The sequence below is a fragment of the Pyrus communis genome, chromosome 12 (assembly GCF_963583255.1).
Source record: "Pyrus communis chromosome 12, drPyrComm1.1, whole genome shotgun sequence".
Classification (NCBI taxonomy): Eukaryota; Viridiplantae; Streptophyta; class Magnoliopsida; order Rosales; family Rosaceae; genus Pyrus; species Pyrus communis.
This window is the reverse complement of record NC_084814.1, coordinates 2599160-2623405: the sequence shown is the minus strand read 5'-3', so window position 1 is coordinate 2623405 and position 24246 is coordinate 2599160. Positions and strand designations below refer to the sequence as shown.

Below are 24246 nucleotides of genomic sequence, written 5' to 3'. Positions count from 1 at the left end.
AATTTCTCAAATCAAACCACGTGTGCAAGTTGATCCTCTCGTCTCCGTATCTCGATAATAATATTAGGCATCTGGTTGTATCTTGAAAATCGATTTTCCACACTCTGAACCATCGCAGCCGCTACCGCAAGTGGCAGCAGTACGTAGGGCCCACAACTATGACCTATTTTTCGAAAAAAGAAATCCATGTATTTTTTGAAAGATTTATTAATGTGTCGGGAATATGTTTGTTACACCAAGTGTAATAATATAATTTGTTTGAATCTTAAAAAATTTCTAACAAATTATATTATGACATTTGGTGTATTGAGTTGTGTTTTTAGCTGTCCTAGCTTAGTTTTTAGAGATGTGATTGATTGATTGTTAAAATGTATTTGGCTGACACCTAATTTGTGAGTAGTGAAGATCCAACTGGTGGTTGGTTGTTAAATTGTTTGAGTTATGACCTATAAGTCAATTTTGTAACATTGGTCAATGTAACAACTCCATTTTATTTAATTAATAAAAAGAAAAGTTTTAATAATCACGAGTTTAGCTTCATATTATGTCGATAATATCCTATGAATGAGTTAATCAGACTTAAATGTGTGGAAACAAGGTCTTAAACGATGGTAGGGCAATGAAACTTGTATTTCATAGATATTTAGTCTTTACACAGTTTTTCTACTCTCATTAGGAAGTCAATTGGACATTAATTGTTTGAAAAGGTATATTGCACCAAGGTTAGTATGACCTCGTGCTACCATTTTGTAAAAATGTTTTATACCATTCACTCAATAAGTTATAGATGTAAACAAGGATACTTGAGCTTCAACTCCCATTTTGTACAAATTTTATTTTTTTTTTCGTTTTTGATAGGTAAAGAACAGTCACAAAGAAAATGCCCGGAAGGGAGGGCAAGCAAAACTACAAAAAAAAATTCAAAGTCAAGAGAAACACACCTCAACAGGAACAGTTTGCCACAAGACCCAGCTGTCCAAGGAAGACACACTGACAATAGCAAGAACATCCTCCACGAAATTTACTTTACAGTAGTTGTGACGGAAATAGATAGTCTTGAAATTTGCAAGCCAATTTTGAATATTTTCTGCTGCTTTTAGGAGTGAGGATTCTCGTTGGATCCTCTTTGTGAAGATTTTTGGGATTCTCAAATAAATCCGTTCATTATACATTATGCGATCAGAAATCATTATAATTTTTTTTTATATTTAAAATTGAATATAAACAGTACTTGACGAAAACTAATCTCACAATACACGATGAACGGATGTGAGTAGAGGATCCCCGGAATCGAGGATCCTCTCTCTTTTGGGAGTTTACCATTAAACGCTTTGACTACTTTGGACTGATTTTTTTTCCACCATTGAAAAAAGAACTTTGTTTTTGGGCCCATTTGGTGGGCTGGGTAGGATTAGGTAATAGAAATAAGATTGGATTGACATGATTTGTAAGATAAATTTGTAACTCATCATGTCCGGTCATGTCTATTTTATATTTTAACACAATAAATACAGACTAGATTCAAATGTATTTTAATTGATTATAACCTACTCCATTTAGCCAATCAAACAAGGCATTTGGTGAATAAGATTCCATTTTAGTTGGCAAAAGATAGAAACTAGTAACAAAATTCTAGCCACCCAAGACAAAACTATCACCAGTCACTCAGTACTACGGTATGATGGTATTTCTTTTCGCCTAGAAGTGAGAGGTCTTAGGTTTGAATCTCGTGGATGACAAATTTAATACCAAATTTGGCTACCCATTGTGTGGCTTAACCAAAATTTTCCTTCGTTTAGTATAAAAATATCGATTTACTCAAAAACAAAAATATAGAAACAAAAACAAAAACAAAACGTACCACATTTTTCATACCAAAAAGGCAAGAGTTGTGTCCTTTTAAAAAAATTAAAAAAAAAAAAGGAAATTGTGTGTGTGAATAGGAGAAAAAACATAAAGGGAAAACAAAATATGAAAACATTAAAGTACATGGAATTGGGACTTGAATCGATTGCCGTTCATCCATTCAAGATTCCCGGCGTCTCACTTCACTTGGATTCGCTGGCCCCATCTCCCTTTGGATAACGACAAAACCTACCCTCAGCCACTCAAAACGGTGTCGTATTCTTATTCCGTGTTCCCACCGTTTATATCTTAAGAGAAAAAAAAACATGAAAAATCCGAAATTCGTGGAAAACAGAGACCCCCGCCATAGATAAACAGCCACCGAGTTCTTAAAGTACACAGAGAGGCAGGCTCCTTCTCCTCTTTTCCAAAACCCTAACCCTAACCCTAATTGTTGGATTGATACAGGAATGGCTGCCTCATCGTCTTCAATGTCCTCGTCGTTTTCGTCTCTCTTCTCTCGCTGCTCCGTCAGCCATAGAACTCTGCTGCCCAATGACTCTGCCTCTCGAATCTACGCTCCTAATAGCGTCGTAAGCAAGCTCATAATTTTATGTTCTTATTCGGCTTTAAATTCCTGTTTATTATTTTCTGCTTTACTTGTTTGGTTTTAGGCTTACAGCAAATATTTTTATTTTGTTTTTAAAAAGTAAATTTCTTTTAGGTGTTGGATTTCTCCATTTTTAATACGAATTTTGTGCAAATTTTGTGAGTTTTTGACATGTTGGGTGAAATGCTGGTAGTGGGTATTGGGGTGCAGCTAAAGAAATTTGTTGTCTTCGTTTTCATTTTCTACATAAAATTCTAATGAGGTATATGAATTCCTTTTCAAATTTTACTAATTTGTGTGTGTATATAATTGTGGTAGAAATGTGGTATGCCGGAACCAATTAAATACGGAAATGGGAAGCCAATCATTCCGATTGTTAACGAACCAACACTGCCTAAGTTCTTGGAATCGGCACGCTTGGAGAAATCGGTGAACAGAGATAGTTCCCGGCTCAAACTGTTTTCTGGAACAGCAAATCCTGCTCTCTCTCAGGTAATCAAAATTTCGTTTATAGTTTAGTGTATGTATGCTTTCAATGAGCATTTCCGCTTTCCCCGTTGGCATATAGAGCAAAAAATGTTTAGTGTTTTAATGACGATGATATACTTAAGTAACTAGCACTCTTACTGAATTCTTGCTACACATAGAACCAATATTTATTAATTTTCCAGAAATTGTTTTACGTTCTTTCCTGCATTTTCTGCCTGTTCAGAGTATACCCGGTTGAGAATATAAACTATTATGCCTTGTGTTGTAGAATATAATGTCTTGGACCTTCCACTTAGTAGTTTCAGAATGTGCCCTTAAGGCTTCCAGTCCAGCCCCTTAGTGGTTAATTGTCGTCGTTCTTGCTACTGTACATACTTGATGTTCTTTGCACAAGAAAGAAGCTTATCTGAGTTTGATGCACTATTTCAAACCTTCATTACAAATACAAGACTGAACTTCAACATTATCTGCCATCTTAAATTTATGAAGCTGTTTTTGACATTGAATTACAGCAATACAGAAAGTCTTTGTATATGTATATGTGTGCACACGTTGCGTGGGCATGTGTGTTTTTGTTTGTGTTTGCTTATTGCTGCATATACTCGGTACTGTTCTCTTACCAGATGTCTCGCATGTTAAGAATCTGGACCACATCCTTAGGCATGATTTGATATAATCAATGGTTTTGATTCGAAATGTAGCACCATAACACATTCTTAGGCATGTGTACGAGAGGCTAAAATGGTGCGTGTTTATCATTTCCATATTTATATCTTGAAAAGATAAGGATGAGCCATGCATTGTATGTCTTTTGTTTTTGAACTATTGTGTATTGTTTCAAATATTTGTTAAGTTTGTCATTTCAACACAATAAATCTCTTATAGCTCTTGAGGCCTTTTTCATATGATTTCTAACTCTGAGATGATGCGCAGGAAATTGCTTGGTACATGGGATTGGAGCTTGGTAAGATCAACATAAAGCGATTTGCTGATGGTGAAGTTTATGTTCAATTGGGAGAGAGTGTTAGAGGATGTGATGTATTCTTACTGCAGCCAACCTGCCCTCCTGTAAATGAGAACTTCATGGAGCTACAGATAGTAATTGATGCTTGCCGGAGGGCATCGGCCAAAAACATTACTGCAGTAATTCCATATTTTGGATATGCCAGAGCTGATAGAAAGGCAAGTTTATATTCATCTGTGTTGTACATGAACTTGTCTTGGATATCTATCTGTCGGAAATATATGGAGATCAAAGATTACAAACAAAACTTGGGAAGTGTTGCAGTCTCAGTGGTTTTATTCATGCTTTATCAATGGGAGGGGATATCAATTAAGTTTGCGACCAGAGCAAAGTTTCATATTTACAGTTATTCACATCTATTTTAATTGAGGCATGGCTTGTCTGTCATTTGAACTGAATTATACTTATAGAGACGGATAAAGTATTATTTCTTAATTTGTATTCTTCTATTTTTCTCTAGACTCAAGGGCGTGAATCCATTGCAGCCAAACTGGTTGCTAACCTCATAACCATAGCAGGTGCAGATCGCGTTCTTGCTTGTGACATTCATTCTGGGCAGTCAATAGGTTACTTTGATATACCAGTGGATCATGTATATTGTGAGGTATTCAGCTCAAGGATTTTTTTTCTTCACTTGTAATAGTTTCGTGTTCTGTAAAACTTACGGTGTTTGTCTCGTGCAATGAAGCATGTGATCCTTGATTATCTTGCAAGCAAGACAATTTGTTCAGATGATTTGGTAGTGGTGTCCCCTGATGTTGGGGGAGTTGCAAGAGCACGTGCTTTTGCAAAAAAGTTATCTGATGCACCTTTAGCCATTGTAGACAAAAGGCGTCACGGCCATAATGTTGCTGAGGTAATCTCTTCACCATAACCCTGCTTAGATCTTTGTATAGCGTATAATGCTTGACATGCAACATTATATTAGGAGATAGATATAATAAATTGTGTGCAGTCGTTCTCACAGAAGTTTTTATTCTCATCAATTGACTTCAAGATATAAATCATGTTACTTGTCACATTTCTCTGCCGTTACCCATCCTCTTAAAAGTAGTTTCCACACCCATGACTTTCTATGAGGTACATAGTTATTTTGGGATATTACAAAATGTGAGGACAATCTATTGGTGCACAATGGCATGATTGTCAAAGTTATAGCTCCTAGTGTAACTCACAATTCATAAATAAATGTCTTGGATATTTAACTCAAGTGTCTTACAGAGTGTGAAACTGACTGATGTTAACAGCCAGATGTAGCGTGTCTGTGAACTAGTGAATATTGTCAACGCCCTTCTTCTTACTTGTATGAATAAACATCTCCCAATCTTTCCTCCCAAGTAGTTTAGCAGGAAGCGAGGGAACATTTTCTATTTTGACATATCAGAAAATGTATGACTAGTATGGTTCAAAACTGCTAATGAGCGAAGAATTGTTGCATTTTAATATTTACCTTTATAGGTGATGAACCTGATTGGCGATGTAAAAGGAAAAGTTGCGGTTATGGTGGATGATATGATTGACACTGCTGGTGAGTCAAGTGACCTCTCTTGAACCATTTCATGTGGCATATATCATTCAAAAGTGCTGGCAATTCTCACTTTCTAAACGAGTTATACGTTGTAGGGACAATTTCAAAAGGTGCAGCTCTATTACATCAGGAGGGGGCAAGAGAAGTCTATGCTTGCAGTACCCATGCTGTGTTTAGGTACCAACTTCCTTTGTAGTGTTTTATCTTCTTAATCTATTTCACTAAATAACCTTCGTTGTTATTACTTCTTTCTAGAGGTAACCTTCGTCCCCTCATTTGACTGGTATAACTTGGATTTTGGTTTTCCTTTTTAAGTTGATAAAATGGCTTGTAATTCTAGCTGGCAGTTACTGATCCAAGTTCCACCTATACTAAATAAGAATTGATAATCTACCTTATCTACTAGCACCTGTTAATTTTCAATGTGATATCGATATGAATCAACAACTGAGTTTATTTTGCTAGTTTTTTAATCATTGTGTAACGTGGTGGTGTTACCGTGTCAATCATAAGATAATGATCTTGTTGGTTTTTCTTCACAGCCCTCCTGCAATCGAAAGGTTGTCAAATGGCCTGTTTCAAGAGGTGATTGTGACAAACACAATCCCTGTTGCAGAGAAGAATTACTTTCCCCAGTTGACGGTCCTTTCAGTAGCAAACCTTTTGGGCGAAACTATATGGCGCGTGCATGATGATTGTTCTGTGAGTAGCATATTTCAGTGACCGACACCCTTTTGGGCAGAACCATATGGCGCATGGACGATGATAGGCAATGCCAGTGACTGACTCCTTTTAAAATCTATATTATGCTGTTTTCTATATTTCGATCCACATTGGTTTACCCATCCAAGGTTTCTGATTTATTAGTTCTCCACAGATTTTTCGGGTGGGGGTGGGGGGAGGAGCTAATGTCCCCAAGTAGGTCTCAGAATATAGGTTGCGTTAAGAATTGTAAGAGTTGGAAGATTTGGAATGGACTAATGTAGAAAGAAATGTCAATTCCAGGAGGTGGGCTCCTAAAGGACATCCTGCTTTCAAACCCAAATTTTGACCTAGTTCAGTGAGCTTATAGCTTATACAGCCCTGGAACTTTCAGCTGTTAGGGTTGATGGAAAATCATAATTTGTTATCAGGTGTGTATCCTATACAGAGTGGTTGTTGGCCATTAGATCTCGGGCATTGGATCCTTAACCAAGAATTTTAATGGTCAAAATCCTATTGTACCATATTTCGAAGAAAAGAAATTGTACAATGCTCTGGTGTATCTTATACATCGAGATTTTTGACCAATAGATCTTGATTATTGGAACCTAACCAAGAATTTGACTTTGCAAAATTTGGTGTATGGGTTACTACGGAGCATATTAGAAACTCTTACGAATTTGATATGTGATGGAAGTTGCACTTATTAGTACAAGATGACTATTTTGAAGTGGTGATGAATTTATTTAAATATAGCAACATTAAGGACATAATTCAATTTGTAATTGAAAACAAACACACAACATGGTTGCTAAAATAAAAAAGAAAAAGCACAAAACATTTTGAAAGAGAGAGACGGTAGGGGATAGGCTAAGCTTGGAGCCTTTGAGCCTTTGAACATGGAAATCAAATTCCGCAATATTCCTTGACAGAATACCCTACTCCAACATTACGATGATTGTCCAGAAAAAATTGAACGTAATCCAACATATGCAATGGCTTGTACTTCAGGGGGTGGTCCTCGGCGGTAAGCTCGTCCGGTGCGCGTATCACCCCTTCCAAGTACGAAAATAGTCCAAAAGAGGATCTTACCTCATTCCTGTTCAAACTGACTTTATGTTTACAAAATGATATTCTGTCGTTGCTCCAAACCTAGGTAATAAAAAACATAGATTATTTACGAGATTTGAACTTAAGATCACTCATATAGGTGAAGAGGGAAGTTAATCCATATAGAAATAGAGCCCCTTTTAGCCTATGACATAGCCGCGTTTATATCCATGAAACAGAAAGATTACTGGAAGTGTATGGTGGCATACCTGAAATCCTTCGCACGCCATGACCAGGAAAGATGAAGGCAAAGGATCAAAACCAATCCATTTGTTATCTTTTGTACATAGTTCAAGACCCTTGACATGATTTTGGTGGAGTATGGTAGTAAAAGTCTTGTCTGCATGCGCGGGTAGACCCTGTCCAGTTCCGGTTTTCTGGGGTTTCTTATATTTCATAAAGCGGAGAGCGGATACAATCGATTGGACGTGATCATCATGGTATTTTTCTACATTATAGTTTTCGAATACCATTCTTGTCACCACTTGATGTAGTTCCGCCAACACTTTTGTATACGCATCAGCACTCTCACTAGACAAAACAACAATGTAAATGGTGAATCGATATATTCCGAACTCAATCATTTAACAAATGTAAACAAAACCATACCGATATTGATCATTTCCATTAGGCCAAAAGTGATGTTCGAATGTGCGTGGCTTTTCACTGTCTGTACCAGCTGTCAAGCTTTCATGGAAAGGCGTAGATGTATAACCATCAGTTACAGGTTTTTCCTGCGGAGTTTGAGCTTTAGTTTCAATTGGGAAATCAAACAGCTCTTTTAATGTCCCAAACATGCTGTCCTGAAGCTCAGGTGAAACTTTGTTGGGCAGGACTGCCATGAAACAGCCAAACTCTTCGAGTGCGCGGCAAACATTCCCACGTACTGAGAGCCAAGAACTTGTCCCTGGCTTCAAGCAACCCTCTTGGGAGAAATCTACTACTGGAATTTTGGGTACCGTTTGAGTAACACTTGTGACACTCCTCTTTTTTCTTTTCACAAGTTAAGAGGTTTTGAGGGCTCTAAGGATATTGAACTGGAAGCTGTAAGTTCTCAACCGATTAAACTGATATTTACAGAGTAGCTAAGTTGTGTGTTTCTGATTTTTTTGTGAACTATGGTTATCTGTTTGCTCACAACTTAATTTAGAACTTCAACATCTGCGCCAATGCCAAATTAGGGTTTGATACCAATTGTTGTGTCAGAGCTTCATGAGCGTAGGATTTTATCTTAAAAGACCTCGGTTTAATCAAAAGCGAACCACCTACATTGTCGTAATTTGTACTTCTTCGATGTTGGATTCTCTTGAAATCCATGTTGCCGCCAACTTAACACCAACATGAACATCAAAACATGTGATTTATGTCGAATATTATTAACTAGCTACCTACTTTCCTTTATAAGTCAACTTGTGTTCTAATATAGGGAGTTATTTTTGGCACTCCAAAAATATCATGCACTTCGAATTTGTAAAAATGTAAGAAAGCATTTGTAAAGAAATAGTGCCAGATGACATTTTTTTAATGTTAACGACAACATCGGAATTATATACTGGCTGCAAATTGAGTTGACTTGTGCTCTTGTAATTTAGTGACCAATCCCTTTAGTTTAGTTCTGGGGCCAATTTACATTGTTAGATTATTTTTGTCTATCAATTAGTGATGCGTTAAGGAATAAAAAGTCGGCATATTTTGGTTGAAGCATTTGGCCTTCATAGCTTATATATTTGTTTTACAGAAACCATCCGGCGATGAAAAGCAAGGGCGCGAATAAGGGCAAACCCTAAAGCCCAACTTTGGCAGGATGTTCTCAATGAAACAAGGGTGAACAACCAGCAAAGTAACAATCACTAATTTATAGATAAAAATAATCTAACCATGTAAATTGCGAGGTACTTTGATATTCATTGTGGGCAGTCATTGGGTTACTTTGATATTCCAATGGATCATGTATATTGCGAGATAATTCATCTTAAGGATTTTTTTTCTTCACTTGTAATAGTTTCGTGTTCTCTAAAACTTATGGTGTTTGTCACGTGCAATGAAGCATGTGATCCTTGATCTACAAACCAAAAAAACAAAAAAAGGTTATTAGCGAGGGTCAAATGTTGTCGGTAAGCCATTTTGCCGTTGCAAATACTTATTCTGACGGAAAAAAGTCCTCGCTTGGATGTGTAAATTTTTCCATGTAAAATACTTTTTTTTGACCAGCAGTTGAAAATAATTTTTTATCGACGCACAAAACTTGTCCTTAGTAGTTAGTTTTCGTCAGATCAAAATTTGAAAACAACAAACTTCTTCATTTCCGACATGTTAATATGGTCACAAATACTTAAATGATTCTTAAAATTACTTTCCATATGACATCTATTTTTTTGCGATGATATATTTTTGACAAAAACTCGAGTGTCAGAAATTTTATTTCCAACAGTGAAATATGTATTTTTGACAGCCTAGCTTGTTGTAAATATTTATTTTTGACCATGTTCAGTATTCTCCAAAATTTTATTCTCCCGCCTCTTTCAATTTTTTTTTAATTATGTATAACTTTTTTTTTTTGTCAAAATGTATGATTTTGTTTGAATCCATCGTTTTGACAAGATACACAATTTAAAAAAAAAAAAAAAATCAACGGTCCAACCGTCAAAATTATTTGTTTATACTCCGATATCACACACATCAAAAATCACAAAAGATAAATATTTAGAGGTTAGGTAACGGGACAAAAAAAAATTCATGGTTATAAACGAAAAATCACGATTTAAAAGTTATTTTAGATCCGATTTTTATGATTTTTTTATTTTTTAAATATTTTTTTATAGCTACACTCCTCCACTCTATAAGAATACAATGAACGAATTCGATCTTCAATTTAAAATATATACACTATCGGATACCACAAAATCTTATGTTATACCTAATGAAAATATTGTTCTAAAAATTGGCCTAGGTGGCTGCCTAGGCGTTGGATGGTCAGCGACCACTATGATTTACACCGAATCGGTCACAAAATTGGAAACCATATTAGGCGGATGCCTGGGTGGGATTAGGCGGAGCTGACGGGACTGGCGGTTAGCTAGGCGAAGAACTTATTCTTACAATTTTAATCCAGGCCATGAACCAAGATCATTATTGCATGAACTTAGTGGCAGCTATGGCATTAAGGGATTAAAGTGATAGTAAAATACATGCATATTTAGAGATAATGCATGTATCCTGCTTTAATTTGTGACTTATGAGATCTAGTTTAACTGAAATCTTTTAGTATTTTGGGAGTTTTCTTGTAAGTTTATTTCATTTGTCTTTTCATATTTTTCACTTTAAGTTGTAAGCCTATAAATACTTGTATTTGTAGGGCAGATAAAGTTGAAGTTGTTTGTAGGGCAGATATTGAAATTAGAGTTGTAAATTCGTTTTTAAGTGTCTTTGAGCTCGTTTGAATGTGCTTTTAAAATGATTGAAAGTACTTTTAGAATAAATTAGAGTTGTTACTTTGTTCTTCTAGTTGTCTACGTCGTAGGCATCTAGGGTTTTTAGGTCTCTCATCGCACTAAGAGATAGGGGACCCTACCTATCCATTTCATCTTTTCATTTTCTCCCTGCTGCGCCCTGCATCAAGTTCAATTCGGTTTTCTAGGTTCATATTCCAATAAATTCGTAAGTTTATGTATGATATTGCAGCATTTTATACTTGAAATATGGACTTGTAATTGCACCTAAACTTGAGGATGCAAAATATAAGTTACCTTTTAATGTTATTTTGCTGATTAATTTATTTTTGAGGATTAATTTATTTTGAAGACAAGAACCGAAGAGTGATTGTTACTTCGCCGGTTGTTCACTCTTGTTTTCATTAAGAACATCCTGCCAAAGTTGAGCTTTAGGCTATGCCCTTGTTCTCGCCCTCGCCTTCATTGCCGGATGGTTTCGGAAAACAAATACATAAGCTCGGAAAGTCGGGCCAAAAATGGTATGAAGAAAAGTAGTCGCCTAAAGGAAAAATATGAAGAAAAGTTAGGCCATAGTATGCCGACTTGTTATTCCTTAACGCATCATAATTGATAAGAGAAAAAAATAAAATATGCCGACTTGTTATTCCTTAACGCATCATAATTGATAATCGATAGAGATAAAATAATCTAACAATGTAAATCCACACCAGAACTAAGGGGATTGATCACTAAATTACAAGAACACAAGTCGATTGAATTTGCAGCCAGCATATGATTCGGGTGCTGTTGTCACCACTAAAAATGTCGTCTTGCACTTTTTTCTTTACAAATTTATTTTTCATATTTTTACAAATTCGAAGTAATGACGATATTTTTAGAATGCTAATAATAGCTCCTTGTAATAATATGAACACAAGTTGACTTATAAAAGAAGTAGTAGGTAGCTAGTTAATAATATTCGACATAAATCACATTTTTTGGTGTTCATGTTGGTGTTAAGTTGGGGGCAACATAGATTTGAAGAGAATTCCACATCGAAGAAGTGCAAGTTACGACAATAAAGGTGGTTCACTTCTGATGAAACCGAGGTCTTTTAAGATACAATCCTATGCTTATGAAGCTCCGACGCCACAACTATTGGTATCAAACCCTAATTTGGCTTTGGTGCCGATGTTGAAGTTCTAAATTAATGTTTTCTTTGGTATCTTCTATAATCATGAAAACGTGTATGGCCGTCTTCTGTCCACAGAGCAATAACTGTTGTGAGCAAAAAGTGTTAAAGCGATGGGCCCACTCCAACAACACCGATATTATCCCCACTTGGTCAATTGTCCGTCAGGTGTGGGGTTTTATTGCAAAAAGTCTCGATATTAGTTAGAGTGGGGTAATTCTATTTAAATGGCTTGTTCTCAAGCCTTTTGGCCGATGTGGGACAAAGGAATTCTAACAAAAAGATAACCATAGTTCATAGACAAATCAGAACCACACCACTTAGCTACTCTATAAATATCAGTTTAATCGGTTGAGAACTTACAGCTTCTAGTTCAATACCCTTACAGCTTCTAGTTCAATACTCTTAACTTGTGAAAAGAAAAAGATGAGTGTCACAAGTGTTACCCAAACGGTACCCAAAATTCCAGTAGTAGATTTCTCCCAAGAGGATTGCTTGAAGCCAGGGACAAGTTCTTGGCTCTCAGTACGTGGGAATGTTTGCCGCGCACTCGAAGAGTTTGGCTGTTTCATGGCAGTCTTGCCCAACAAAGTTTCACCTGAGCTTCACGACAGCATGTTTGGGACATTAAAAGAGCTGTTTGATTTCCCAATTGAAACTAAAGCGCAAACTCCGCAGGAACAACCTTTAATTGATGGTCATATAACGGGGCCTTTCCATGAAAGCTTGGCAGTTGGTACAGACAGTGAAAAATCACGCACATTCGAACATCACTTTTGGCCTAATGGAAATGATCAATATCGGTATGGTTTAGTATACATTTGATAAATGATTGAGTTTGGGATACATCGACTCACCTTTTACAATGTTCTTTTGTCTAGTGAGACTGCTGATGCGTATAGAAGAGTGATGGCAGAACTAAATCAAGCGGTTACAAGAATGGTATTCGAAAACTACAACGTAGAAAAACACCTTGACGATCACCTTCAATCGACTGTGTCCACTCTCCGCTTTAACAAATATAAGAAGCCCGAGAAAATCGGAACTGGACAGGGTCTATCCGGGCATACAGACAAGACTTTAACTACCATACTCCACCAAAATCATGTCAAAGGTCTTGAGATATATACAAAAGATAACAAATGGATTGGTTTTGATCCTTTGCCTTCGTCCTTCCTATTCATGGCATGTGATGGATTTCAGGTATGCCACCATACACTTCCATTAATCATTCTGCTTCATGGATATAAATGAGGCTGTCATAGGCTAAAAGGGTTTCTATTTCTAGTGATCAACTATAATCTATGCTTTTTCTTGCCTAGGTTTGGAGCAATGACAGAATACTATCATGTACACATAGAGTCAATTTGAAGGAAAATGAGGAAAGATACTCGTTTGGACTATTTTCATACTTGGAAGGGGTGACACGCGCACCGGACGAGCTTACCGCAGACGACCACCCCGTGAAGTATAAGCCATTGCATATGTTGGATTATGTTCAATTTTATGTGGCCAATTATCGTAACGTTGGAGTTGGGTTTTCTGTCAAGGAATATTGCGGGGTTTGATTTCCATGCTCGAAGGCTTAAGGCTCGAAGGCTCCAAGCTTAGCTTATCCCCTACTGTCTCTCTTTTTTTATGTATTGTGTTTTTTCTTTCTTGTTTTAGCAACCATGTTGTGTGTATGTCATTAATGTTGCTATATTTTAAATAAATTTATCATCACTTGAAAATAGTCATCATCTTGTACTAATAACTACCAATTTCCATCAAATATCAAATTCATAAGAGTTTTTAATATGCTCCATGGTATCCTAGCTATATATACACCAGAAATTTTGCAAGTCAAATTTTTAGTCAAGTTCCATTAATCAAGATTTCACGGCCAAAAATCTTGATGTATAAGATATAATAAAGCTTCTTGTATAACTTTTTTCGAAATACAGTACACTAGGGTTTTGACCATTAAAATTCTTGGTCAAGGATCCAAAACCCGAGATCTAGCGGCCAAAAATCACTCTCTATAGGATACACTCCTGATAACAATCTATGATTTTCCATCAAGCCTAACAGCTGAAACTTCCAAAGCTGTTTAAGCTATACGCTCACTGAACTAGGTCAAAATTTGGCTTTGAAAGCAGGATGTCCCTTTAGGAGCCCAACCAGCTCCTGGAATTGACATCTCTTTCTACATTACTCCATTACAAATCTTCCAACTCTTGCAATTCTTAAAAAGCAACCTAGCTATATCCTGAGACCTACTTGCGGACATTAACCCCTCCCCCCACCCCCACCCAAAAAACACTTAAACATATGTGGAGAACTAATAAATCAGAATACTTGGATGGGTAAACCAATGTGGATCGAAATATAGAAAACAGCATAACATAGATTTTAAAGGGAGTCCGTCACTGGCATTGCCTCACAGAACAATCATCATGCACACGCCATATGGTTTCGCCCAAAAGGTTTGCTACCGAAAGGACCGTCAACAGGGGAAAGTAATTCTTCTCTGCAATAGGAATTGTGTTTGTCACAATCACCTCTTGAGACAGGCCATTTGACAACCTTTTTATTGCAGGAAGGCTGTGAAGAAAAACCAACAAGGTCACTATCTTATGATTGAGACGGTATCACCACTACGTTACACAATGATTAAACAACTAGCAAAATAAACTCAGTTGTTGGTTCATATCGATATCAAATTGAAAATTAACAGGTGGTAGTACATAACGTGGATAATCGATTCTTATTTAGTAGAATTGGAACTTGGATCAGTAACTGCCAGCTAGAATTACAAACCATTTTATAAACTTAAAAAGGAAAAACAAAATCTAAGTTATACTGTTGTACCAGTCAAACGAGGAGACGAAGGTTATCTCTAGAAAGAAGTAATAACAACGAAGGTTATTTAGTGAAATGGAAGAAGAAGATTAAACACTAGAAAGGAAGTTGGTACCTCAACACAGCATGGGTACAGCAAGCATAGACTTCCCTTGCCCCCTCTTGATGTAATAGAGCTGCTCCTTTTGAAATTGTCCCTACAACATATTACTTGTTTAGAAAGTGAGAAATGCCAGCAATTTTTTAAAGATAAAATCTCAGATGAAATGGTTCAAGAGAGGTAAACACTTCACTGACCAGCAGTGTCAACCATATCATCCACCATTACCGCAACTTTTCCTTTTTGCCAACCAGGTTCATCACCTATAAAGGTAATTATTAGAATGCAACAATTCTTTGCTCATCAGCAGTTTTGAACCATACTAGTCATACATCTTCAGATATGTCGAAATAGAAAATGGTCCCTTGCCTTCTGCTAAACTACTTGGGAGGAAAGACTGGGAGAAGTTTATTCATACAAGTAAGAAGGGTGTTGACATTATTCACCAGTTCATAAACACACTACATCTGGCTGCTAACATCAGTTAGTTTCTCACTCTAAGAGACTTGAGTTCAATATCCAAGACGTTTAATTGTGAATTGTAAGTTACATTATGAGCTATAACTTTGACAACCATGCCATTGTGCACCAGTAGACTGTCCTAACATTTTGTAATATCCGAAAACAACTATGTACCTCATAGAATGTCATGGGGGAGGAGACTACTTTTATGATACAACTCGGCAGACTTGGCAATCAATGAAATTTTTTTTTTTCCCAGTAAATACAAGAGAATTTGCAATGTAGAGGAGAGCTTGAACTCAAAATCCAAATCAACGCTCAACGCAAAATCTCTCACACCTTTTGAGAAAACTAAATTGTTTACTAACCATCAGCACAAAGTATGTCTAGTTAGGCGAGTTTGGGTTGGCAGCCGACGAACGACGATCGATTGGGTAGACGGGACTTTCTAGAAGCAACCAGCAAAGGCGGCCGTCTGGTTAAACAGGGCTGGTGTTGTAGATTCAGTTTACCATAGGAGTTTCGACTGTTTGGTTAGACAGGGATTTTTCCAAGTCTATCTGACTGTTTATCCAAGTCTTAGCCGCCAAAGAATTTTTTATTCTTTTGCTGAAAGACGTCACTTCATCAGCTTTCTTGATGAAGCGAGGTGTTACTTTCATGTTACTTTTAAACTTCGGCACACAGATAGCCGAATCATTATTAAACTTCACAGCAATTGGCATGACCTTGTCTTCAGGTTATAGAATCCAAGGCCTAGTGTGTGAAACTAAGGTTATGCCAATTGGCATCACTTAATTCATAAATCAGCATCACATTTCACCACATTCACCATTCAAGACCTTCGCCTGACCAAGTTTTGGTAGCAAATAGGCATGCCCGCATCAGCATTCAAGCACCAAAGAACGAATTAACTCCTAGTTACTTTGGCGGTCCATGTAGGTTGTGTAATTTTTAGAATCAACAATGTTATATCATTCAGAATATCAATCTCGTGGTTGACATTAATTTGATAAAGTTTCATTTAAATAGGTTACTAATTAAATTTAATTATTGTCTTGAAATACGCATATATATAGCTAGTTGAATGCAGAATGCTACTACCACTCTATGCCTATATATTACATGTGCATGCATAATATTACTACAGCTACAACTTGGCGATCGCTGCACGTTTGTTTCTTGGCCTGACCCAAAGGACATAGACAAACTAGGCCATTCTTTGTATTTGGCTAACGCCGGAGTCATATCGATGCCTATTGACATTCCGGGGACCCCGCTTCGCAAAGCCATTGAGGCCTCCAAATCCATCAAGGGGGAGTTGACAGAGATCATAAAGCAGAGGAAGGCTGATTTGGCTGATGGCAAGGCTTCTCCGATGCAAGACATTTTGTCACACATGCTCATGACATGCGATCAGGATGGAACCTACACGAAGGAATTGGATTTCAATAGTAAGATTTGATTGGTGGTTATGAAACTGCCAGCGATGTTTGCTCCCTCATTGTCAAGTTTCTTGCACAACTCCCTCACATCTACAATGCAGTGTACAATGGTAAGTAATTGCACCAGATGCCCCAGAACTTAGGCACTTGGGTTAAACGACAAACATATTACTAAAAATAGTATTACGTGTACACATTTAGGGGTTTCGTACTTCTTTTTCAAGTACTATATAATCATTTCAGAGCAGATGAAATGATTGCAAACTCGAAAGCCCCGGGGGAGTTGCTGAATTGGGATAACACTGAGAAGATGAAGTACTTGTAGATCGTAGATCAAGAAGTGATGAGAACATACACAGATGTTCCATTTAAAGGAGAGTCAAGGATGTGCCCGGCAAAGAGTATGCCCGGTTGGAAATACTTGTGTTCATGCACAACCTAGTCAAGAGGTTCAAATGAGAGAGACTTGTTCCCCAAGAGAAGATTGTACGGACCCATTGGCCATGTCCGCTAAAGGACTTCAAATCCGTATCTACCTGAAAGCACCATAACCGTCAATTTGTTTGATCAGAATAAGACATGTCAATAATTTGTAATTTTTACTTTGTACAACGACAATGATGGAATAACGTGAATATGAACTACACATTCTAGCAAGAATGTATTATACATTGTGTTGATTTACTGCTAGACAATTATCTATCTTACCAAATAATTTCTCATAAAACTACACAGTACACACACACATATAAGGAAAATCATAACAGGAAAAAAATAAATAATATCTTCTCTTTCAAGAAACACACAGAAAAATAGACTTAATATTGAGGTCTGCATATCTCATTTTGTTTAAGGAGCACACTGCAGTTTGCAATGCTCACGAACTTTGTTGGGGGACTTTTAGGTCGAAGTGGAGTTGGGTTTTGAGAATGTCCTCATATCTCTCTTGACTCGGATTCATACCAAGCTCCAGAATAACTAGAAAGAGTTAACTTGTCTTAGGAAATACCCCGGTGATATCAACGACTCGAAGACAAAATGATTGATCAAGATAAAGACTTGCTCAAGCGAAGTGTGGTGTGGAAGCTAGAAGATTACTGGCTCAAGTGAAGTGTGGTGTGGAAGCTAGAAGATTACTGGTTTAACATGAGAGATAAGGAGTATGTATGATTGCATGGCATTTTTGGTTGGATGATTTAGGCCTTCCTTGGGTGATAGCAAGGCTTCTAATGGCTGGGATCTTTAGTGGAAGGTTGTGGGAATTTCTAAGGTAGAATGGACAATGATTCTTGAGGCTTGGAGTCTGGGCTAAATGGAGCTCTCTGCGTTTACTTCATGGGTGGTGCTTCTTGGCTTTGTCTCTCTGCGTTCTCTTTATCCCCCCTAAATGGTTTCTCCCTCTCCTTTTGTAAATGAAGGGTTCTTCTCTAGACTGCAAAGGAATCTCTCTGTGTGGCTTGGTCTTCCCTTTCCTTTCTCCCTAACCCTCCTACTATATTCCTTTCGGTGTAAGGTAGCTGCTTTGTTGAAACTTGCATCCTTCTTCTTCCCGAGGCGCGGCTTTCCCAGGCCAGCTTTTCGCAAGCACTACTTCTGGTAACGTTCCTCATGGCTTTTGCGCGTTGGTTGTCTGTGCAAGCTGGGAAGGGAAAATTGGCATTAAATGTTTGACTTGCTGGGCTTATCATACATTTAATGTACGAATCTAGTTTAGTCCTAACTAAAACAGTTGACTTGCTAGGGAAAGAGGTAACCTAGGCTAGTTCTCCCTCAATGCTTGCCTGCATGAAATGCAAAGGGTATGGGCTTGGATCCTAGGCCCCAGGCAGCCCAAAATCTTTCATAATCTTGATTTTGCGTAGGCTTAATAACCTTAACCGTAACGCTTCAATCTCTACCAATCTAACGGTCTGAAACTTTTGTAGAAAATATGGTGTCATAGAACAACAGTTCTCGACAAGTATTTTGCTATAATTTTATTTGAAATTAATTTAATTTTAAAAGACTTTAGATACCGTTTGAATCTGATTGCTCAATTATCTCCACAAATAAATGAAAATTTAAAAGACCTCGGTTTAATCAAAAGCGAACCACCTACATTGTCGTAATTTGTACTTCTTCGATGTTGGATTCTCTTGAAATCCATGTTGCCGCCAACTTAACACCAACATGAACATCAAAACATGTGATTTATGTCGAATATTATTAACTAGCTACCTACTTTCCTTTATAAGTCAACTTGTGTTCTAATATAGGAAGTTATTTTTGGCACTCCAAAAATGTCATGCACTTCGAATTTGTAAAAATGTAAGAGAGCATTTGTAAAGAAATAGTGCTAGATGGCATTTTTTTAATGTTAACGACAACATCAGAATTTTATACTGGCTGCAAATTGAATTGACTTGTGCTCTTGTAATTTAGTGACCAATCCCTTTAGTTTAGTTCTGGGGCCAATTTACATTGTTAGATTATTTTTGTCTATCAATTAGTGATGCGTTAAGGAATAAAAAGTCGGCATATTTTGGTTGAAGCATTTGGCCTTCATAGCTTATATATTTGTTTTACAGAAACCATTCTGCTGTGCTGTGAGAATAAGCAGCTGTGAAATAAAGCAGTAGAGTGTTTGGTAAACTTTTTTGTAAAAGTGCTTTTGAAAAAAAAAAAAAGCAGTATTATAGTGTTTGGTAAACTTTTATGTAAAACAGATGTGAAAAAAAACCGGTTTTTCAAAGCTAGGTTTTGCAGCTTCTTGTTTTTGGCTTTTTTTCACCCAAAACTGTGAAAAAAAGGTAAAGTTGAATGTTTACCAAACACAAAAACAGCTCCCAGCTTTTTTTTATACCAGTTTTTTTTCAGAATCACCTCAGTACCAAACCAGGCCTAAGGATATTGAACTGGAAGCTGTAAGTTCTCAACCGATTAAATTGATATTTACAGAGTAGCTAAGTTGTGTGTTTCTGATTTTTTTGTGAACTATGGTTATCTGTTTGCTCACAACTTAATTTAGAACTTCAACATCTGCGCCAATGCCAAATTAGGGTTTGATACCAATTGTTGTGTCAGAGCTTCATGAGCGTAGGATTTTATCTTAAAAGACCTCGGTTTAATCAAAAGCGAACCACCTAAATTGTCGTAATTTGTACTTCTTCGATGTTGGATTCTCTTGAAATCCATGTTGCCGCCAACTTAACACCAACATGAACATCAAAACATGTGATTTATGTCGAATATTATTAACTAGCTACCTACTTTCCTTTATAAGTCAACTTGTGTTCTAATATAGGAAGTTATTTTTGGCACTCCAAAAATGTTATGCACTTCGAATTTGTAAAAATGTAAGAGAGCATTTGTAAAGAAATAGTGCTAGATGGCCATTTTTTAATGTTAACGACAACATCAGAATTATATATTGGCTGCAAATTGAATTGACTTGTGCTCTTGTAATTTAGTGACCAATCCCTTTAGTTTAGTTCTGGGGCCAATTTACATTGTTAGATTATTTTTGTCTGTCAATTAGTGATGCGCTAAGGAATAAAAAGTTGGCATATTTTGGTTGAAGCAATCCCTTTAGTTTAGTTCTGGGGCCAATTTACATTGTTAGATTATTTTTGTCTGTCAATTAGTGATGCGCTAAGGAATAAAAAGTTGGCATATTTTGGTTGAAGCAATCCCTTTAATTTAGTTCTGGGGCCAATTTACATTGTTAGATTATTTTTGTCTGTCAATTAGTGATGCGTTAAGGAATAAAAAGTCGGCATATTTTGGTTGAAGCATTTGGCCTTCATAGCTTATATATTTGTTTTACAGAAACCATCCGGCGATGAAAAGCAAGGGCGAGAATAAGGGCAAACCCTAAAGCCCAACTTTGGCAGGATGTTCTCAATGAAACAAGGGTGAACAACCAGCAAAGTAACAATCACTAATTTATAGATAAAAATAATCTAACAATGTAAATTGCGAGGTACTTTGATATTCGTTGTGGGCAGTCATTGGGTTACTTTGATATTCCAATGGATCATGTATATTGCGAGGTAATTCAGCTTAAGGATTTTTTTCTTCACTTGTAATAGTTTCGTGTTCTCTAAAACTTATGGTGTTTGTCACGTGCAATGAAGCATGTGATCCTTGATCTACAAAAGATAAATATTTAGAGGTTAGGTAACGGGACAAAAAAATTTCATGGTTATAAACGAAAAATCACGATTTAAAAGTTATTTTAGATCCGATTTTTATGATTTTTTTATTTTTTTATAGCTACACTCCTCCACCCTATAAGAATACAATGAACGAATTCGATCTTCAATTTAAAATATATACACTATCGGATACCACAAAATCTTATGTTATACCTAATGGAAATATTGTTCTAAAAATTGGCCTAGGTGGCTGCCTAGGCGTTGGATAGTCAGCGACCACCATGATTTACACCGAATCGGTCACAAAATTGGAAACCATATTAGGCGGATGCCTAGGTGGGATTAGGCGGAGCTGACGGGACTGGCGGTTAGCTAGGTGAAGAACTTTTTCTTACAATTTTAATCCAGGCCATGAACCAAGGTCATTATTGCATGAACTTAGTGGCAGCTATGGCATTAAGGGATTAAAGTGATAGTAAAATACATGCATATTTAGAGATAATGCATGTATCTTGCTTTAATTTGTGACTTATGAGATCTAGTTTAACTGAAATCTTTTATCATTTTGGGAGTTTTAGTGTAAGTTTATTTCATTTGTCTTTTGATATTTTTCACTTTAAGTTGTAAGCCTATAAATACTTGTATTTGTAGGGCAGATAAAGTTGAAGTTGTTTGAATTATCATATTGAAATTAGAGTTGTAAATTCGTTTTTAAGTGTCTTTGGGCTCGTTTGAATGTGCTTTTAAAATGATTGAAAATGCTTTTAGAATAAATTAGAGTTGTTACTTTGTTCTTCTAGTTGTCTACGTCGTATGCATCTAGGGTTTTTAGGTCTCTCCTCGCACTAAGAGATAGGGGACCCTACCTATCCATTTCATCTTTTCATTTTCTCCCTGCTGCGCCTTGCATCAAGTTCAATTCGGTTTTCTAGGTTCATATTCCAATAAATTCGTAAGTTTATGTATGATATTGCAGCATTTTATACTTGAAATATGGACTTGTAATTGCACCTAAACTTGAGGATGCAAAATATAAGTTACCTTTTAATGTTATTTTGCTGATTAATTTATTTTTGAGGATTAATTTATTTTGAAGACAAGACCCTAAGGGGGTGTTTGTTGCACCGGACTGTTTCGGACTGTACTAGCTGCAGGGATTAAGCTGGACTGTCTTAGACTAGACTAAGCTGGACTAGCTTAGTAAAGCGTTTGGTGCAGTGTCGGACTAAAAAGAAGGATAATAACAAACTATAATATTATATTTTTTAATTCATATTTAATAATATTATATTAATTAATTCTACCTTTTTTATTCTAATAATACTCTCCCTCTCTCTGGAAGCCTCCATCTTTTTCTCCCTTTTTATCTCCTTTGTTCTCTCCATCCCATGCTCTCCACCACGTCCGAAACCTCTTGATCGAGATCCCATCGGACGATCTCCGGTTTGGGAGGGAGCGAAAACCGGCAAAGCTGTGCAGATCGGAGACAGAGGCATCGAGATAGAGAGAGAGAGACTGGGGGAGAAAGATCGAGAGGGAGGAGGTTGAGAATCGATAGATCCGAAAGGTGTGAGAAATTGGAGATAGAGGAGTCGGGAGAGAGAGACTGAGGGAGAGAGAGATTGAGAGGGAAGAGACTGAGGAGAAGAGAGTCTTCGAGAAGGTGTGAGACACTCTGGTGGAGGTCGCGGTGGGGTGTGGGTGTGGATGTGGTGTGTTTGCTTCGGGAAGGAGAATTGCAGAGATGGGGGAGAAGAAACAAGGAGAGGAATGACGGAGAAGGTTCGAGAGATTGAGGAAGGGGGAAACACGGGGAAGTGGTGGAGAGAGCTTTCCAAGGTTTTCTCTCCGTCCCACGCTCTCCTTCCCTCCCCTATTTTTCAGGTTTTTATTTGGTGCAAGATTCGAAGGTTTTTATTCGGTGCAAGATTCAAACTGGAGAGAGCTTTCCAAGTCTGTGGATTCAATCGGAACCGCAAGTTTGTGGAGCGGCGAAACCGGCCTGCAGCGATGCCTGGCGAGCTGACCGGCGACGAGTCAGGGTTTGTGGAGTTAGGGAAGTGAGAGACAATGATGGCTTGGATTTCTTGGATCCGTTTCTGTCAAACCCAATATTGCAGACTTGGAGATCCTCTGAGATGGAGAAGATGAAGGAGGAGAGAAGCAAAGCAAGCAACACGAGGTGAAGCCTGAGGTGAAGAACAGAAATGGAGGTGAAGCGGTGAATCGAAGAACAGAAACACGAGGTGAAGCGAAGAACAAAAACGGGACTACGAATCCCCTCATTTTTGGTGGCTCTCGCTAAGCCCACCTAGGGCAGGATTTAGTCGGCACAAGTCCGGCTTAATCCCATTAAACACAATCCTAATTTACACCAAACACTGGACTACTAATCCTAGCCAAGTAGTCCAATCCAGTGAAACTTAATCCGGCCAAACAAACGCACCCTAAGAGTGATTGTTACTTCGCCGGTTGTTCAACCTTGTTTTCATTAAGAACATCCTGCCAAAGTTGAGCTTTAGGCTATGCCCTTGTTCTCGCCCTCGCCTTCATTGCCGGATGGTTTCGGAAAGCAAATACATAAGCTCGGAAAGTCGGGCCAAAAATGGTATGAAGAAAAGTAGTCGCCTAAAGGAAAAATATGAAGAAAAGTTAGGCCATAGTATGCCGACTTGTTATTCCTTAACGCATCATAATTGATAAGAGAAAAAAAATAAAATATGCCGACTTGTTATTCCTTAACGCATCATAATTGATAATTGATAGAGATAAAATAATCTAACAATGTAAATCCACTCCAGAACTAAAGGGATTGATCACTAAATTACAAGAACACAAGTCGATTGAATTTGCAGCCAGCATATGATTCGGGTATCTTCTATATTACTAAATTACAAGAACACAAGGGATTGATCACCTAATTTGGCTTTGGTGCCGATGTTGAAGTTCTAAATTAATGTTTTCTTTGGTATCTTCTATAATCATGAAAACGTGTATGGCCGTCTTCTGTCCACAGAGCAATAACTGTTGTGGGCAAAAAGTGTTAAAGCGATGGGCCCACTCCAACAACACCGATACTATCCCCACTTGGTCAACTGTCCGTCAGGTGTGGAGTTTTATTGCAAAAAGTCTCGGTATTAGTTAGAGTGGGGTAATTCTATTTAAAAGGCTTGTTCTCAAGCCTTTTGGCTAATGTGGGACAAAGGAATTCTAACAAAAAGATAACCATAGTTCATAGACAAATCAGAAACACACCACTTAGCTACTCTATAAATATCAGTTTAATCGGTTGAGAACTTACAGCTTCTAGTTCAATACCCTTACAGCT

The 24246-nt window shown here is 37.3% G+C and overlaps 3 protein-coding genes across 3 annotated transcripts; 2 read left to right on the top strand and 1 right to left on the bottom strand.

The window, feature by feature from the left end:
* The first annotated feature begins 2172 nt into the window (after positions 1–2172).
* LOC137710739 (ribose-phosphate pyrophosphokinase 1-like) lies at positions 2173–6317 on the top strand. The gene is made up of 8 exons (XM_068449849.1): positions 2173–2438; positions 2774–2947; positions 3878–4126; positions 4429–4572; positions 4657–4824; positions 5427–5496; positions 5592–5673; positions 6039–6317. Exons 1-8 carry the CDS (start codon positions 2316–2318, stop codon positions 6217–6219), a joined length of 1191 nt encoding a protein of 396 aa, XP_068305950.1. The 5' UTR covers positions 2173–2315; the 3' UTR covers positions 6220–6317.
* Positions 6318–7104: 787 nt separating this feature from the next.
* Positions 7105–8625, bottom strand: LOC137711297 (deoxypodophyllotoxin synthase-like). Its single transcript, XM_068450526.1, has 4 exons — positions 8462–8625; positions 7918–8301; positions 7518–7839; positions 7105–7350 (listed from the first exon to the last, which is right to left on the bottom strand). The coding sequence occupies exons 1-4, from the start codon at positions 8623–8625 to the stop codon at positions 7105–7107; spliced, it is 1116 nt and encodes a 371-aa protein (XP_068306627.1).
* Positions 8626–12321: 3696 nt separating this feature from the next.
* Positions 12322–13499, top strand: LOC137709871 (deoxypodophyllotoxin synthase-like). Its single transcript, XM_068448848.1, has 3 exons — positions 12322–12734; positions 12813–13134; positions 13254–13499. The coding sequence occupies exons 1-3, from the start codon at positions 12358–12360 to the stop codon at positions 13497–13499; spliced, it is 945 nt and encodes a 314-aa protein (XP_068304949.1). The 5' UTR covers positions 12322–12357.
* Positions 13500–24246: the final 10747 nt, after the last annotated feature.

What these genes read in the sequence shown, in the direction of transcription:
- LOC137710739 (XM_068449849.1), top strand. Translation starts at nt 2,316, where the DNA reads ATGGCTGCCTCATCGTCTTCAATGTCCTCGTCGTTTTCGTCTCTCTTC. An exon ending in TCTACGCTCCTAATAGCGTC is followed by an intron (nt 2,439 to 2,773) that starts GTAAGCAAGCTC and finishes TAATTGTGGTAG; the next exon opens with AAATGTGGTATGCCGGAACC. An exon ending in AGTACCCATGCTGTGTTTAG is followed by an intron (nt 5,674 to 6,038) that starts GTACCAACTTCC and finishes TTTTCTTCACAG; the next exon opens with CCCTCCTGCAATCGAAAGGT.
- LOC137711297 (XM_068450526.1), bottom strand. Translation starts at nt 8,625, where the DNA reads ATGGATTTCAAGAGAATCCAACATCGAAGAAGTACAAATTACGACAAT. An exon ending in GCATTGGCGCAGATGTTGAA is followed by an intron (nt 8,302 to 8,461) that starts GTTCTAAATTAA and finishes ACTTGTGAAAAG; the next exon opens with AAAAAAGAGGAGTGTCACAA. An exon ending in AATGGAAATGATCAATATCG is followed by an intron (nt 7,840 to 7,917) that starts GTATGGTTTTGT and finishes TGTTTTGTCTAG; the next exon opens with TGAGAGTGCTGATGCGTATA.
- LOC137709871 (XM_068448848.1), top strand. Translation starts at nt 12,358, where the DNA reads ATGAGTGTCACAAGTGTTACCCAAACGGTACCCAAAATTCCAGTAGTA. An exon ending in AATGGAAATGATCAATATCG is followed by an intron (nt 12,735 to 12,812) that starts GTATGGTTTAGT and finishes TCTTTTGTCTAG; the next exon opens with TGAGACTGCTGATGCGTATA. An exon ending in TGGCATGTGATGGATTTCAG is followed by an intron (nt 13,135 to 13,253) that starts GTATGCCACCAT and finishes TTTCTTGCCTAG; the next exon opens with GTTTGGAGCAATGACAGAAT.